Here is a 1,943-nt window from a genome sequence, read left to right as displayed (position 1 = left end):
GTCCTGGCGCTTCTTCTGATCGGTTTGATGCTTGGATTGCAGAGCTCTTGGGAGCGCCGCCGTTTGCTCTGCCCCGCACTCCTGCTGCGAGCGCCCAGGGATGGCCTGCTTTTAAGCATAAATCTTGCTGCCCTCTTCTTGCGCTCTGGCAGCACCGTACTCAAAGGCCGGGGGGTTGCGTGGTCTTAGAGTGAGAAAAGAGATTTTCTGATTTAGATTAGGGAAGGAAAAGCTGACGGGCTCTCCCCTCCCTTAAATTTCCTCTTATGAAAGACCAAAACACCTCTCGCACTAATTGTACTTTGTCTTGCCCTTTTCACAGAATCTTCCAAATCGTGGCTCTTCCTTTGGTTTCTCAGTATTTAATTTAATGAATGCGATCATGGGAAGTGGCATACTTGGCTTATCCTATGCTATGGCCAACACGGGGATCATGGGGTTTAGGTAAGTTCTCGGTTTTTATGTACACTTACTTTTAACCTCAGCTTGTAGTTTTAACTGGAACAAAACTTGATTACTAAGGCTCCTGTGCAAAAACTGAGGAAGAAATAAATAGCTGGTGCTTTTCAGCGTTGTTGAATAAGATCTTCCTCCTTTGGTTTAGTCATTCAAATCTGGCCTAACCTAAGTACTGCTCAGAAATTGCATTAAATTGCCACATGGTGGCAATTTCTTGGCCATTACTCCTGATAGGTTGATATTTACATTTTAAAGCTGCTCTCTCCTTTAGTTCCAGAAATGGGCCTTCTGGAGTAGGATGGCTCCATATCTGAAAAATGGGAATCAGCTTGTGGTTTTGTTTGCACTTCTGCTTGTTGTACATACTAACCTATGGATAACGGGGCCAAAGTCACCAGAATTGTCGCTTTTACCATTTTCTAAGCATTAGATTAACTTAGTTAGAAGATACATATTTGTCTGTGTACAGACACTCCGATGTTTATGTCCTCTTTGTAATTGATGTATCGGGTCTTTACCCTGTATAGTATGCGATATGCTTTGGTAGACAATATAAGAAGCAGAGGAACTTAGCAAGTATTGGGAAGGTCAGAGACCATATGAACCATAGTCAGCAGACATAGGCAATAAAATGAGGAAATCCTGTCTTGTGGTAGCTTACTTCTTGGAAAAGTAGCATTCTTAAAGACAGAAAGTGCATTGTACTCTAAAAGTGCCTTAATCGTAAATATTTTGTGGTTTTTAGTATCTTGTTGCTGATTGTTGCCACCCTTGCTTCTTACTCGGTATTTCTTCTGCTCAGTATGTGCACTCAGACTGGTAAGTGAAAAGGATTTATCTAACGCTGATCTCTGAAATGCTTCCTCACCTATATCGCAAAGACATGACCCAGTATAATTAGAAACAGCATGTTAACGGATAGCTGTGTCTGATTCAGTGATGTTGAAATATTTAACATTTTTAATGATTACTGTTTGCCATTCAAAAATACAATTTTGAAACTGTTTATGAAAGGTATAATGCCAGACTGACTGGTTTCTAGATTTCCAGTTTTACGTTTTTCAAAATGCCTCTCAGCTTTCCAGAAAGATAGATCCTGTGTTTCTGTAGCAAAATCATTTTGGTGCTGGCTGGACCGCTCTACTTCAGTGTGTACTGTTGCTTTCAGTGGACTTTCATTCTTCTACTTGTAAAATATATTTTGTACGGTTTGAAATGGACACCTTTCAGGTTTTGTAATCATATTGGGTATTCATAATTCTCATGGCACTTCACAGATGCGGGTATTTACAGTATCTTTGATACTGAATGAGAAGTCGCATTGCAGTCCTTGGAAATTACACTGCTTTGAGAATGTTCAAACAGTGGATTCTAATATCTGCAATCTGTTCCGCTAATGTTTTAATTCTTGCTGCTTTTAGTTGTTACTGAAACAACCGACTAGTTCCTTGAGTTCTTGTACCCAAAGATCGTGATATAGCCGG

At 40.3% G+C, this 1,943-nt stretch overlaps 1 protein-coding gene across 1 annotated transcript in view; it reads left to right on the top strand.

Annotated features, from left to right (window-relative positions):
* The first annotated feature begins 299 nt into the window (after window positions 1-299).
* The window catches only part of LOC103924244 (probable sodium-coupled neutral amino acid transporter 6), a 5,204-nt gene continuing 3,560 nt past the window's right edge, over window positions 300-1,943 (top strand). Inside the window, exons 1-2 of the mRNA XM_009332733.1 lie at window positions 300-444; window positions 1,205-1,278. Of these exons, the coding sequence (XP_009331008.1) occupies window positions 371-444; window positions 1,205-1,278 (148 nt within the window). The 5' untranslated portion in view covers window positions 300-370. The remainder of the gene's footprint in view (window positions 445-1,204; window positions 1,279-1,943) is intronic.

Source organism: Pygoscelis adeliae, unplaced genomic scaffold (assembly GCF_000699105.1).
Source record: "Pygoscelis adeliae isolate BGI_AS28 unplaced genomic scaffold, ASM69910v1 Scaffold179, whole genome shotgun sequence".
Taxonomy (NCBI): domain Eukaryota; kingdom Metazoa; phylum Chordata; class Aves; order Sphenisciformes; family Spheniscidae; genus Pygoscelis; species Pygoscelis adeliae.
This window is presented reverse-complemented; position numbering and strand designations above follow the sequence as displayed.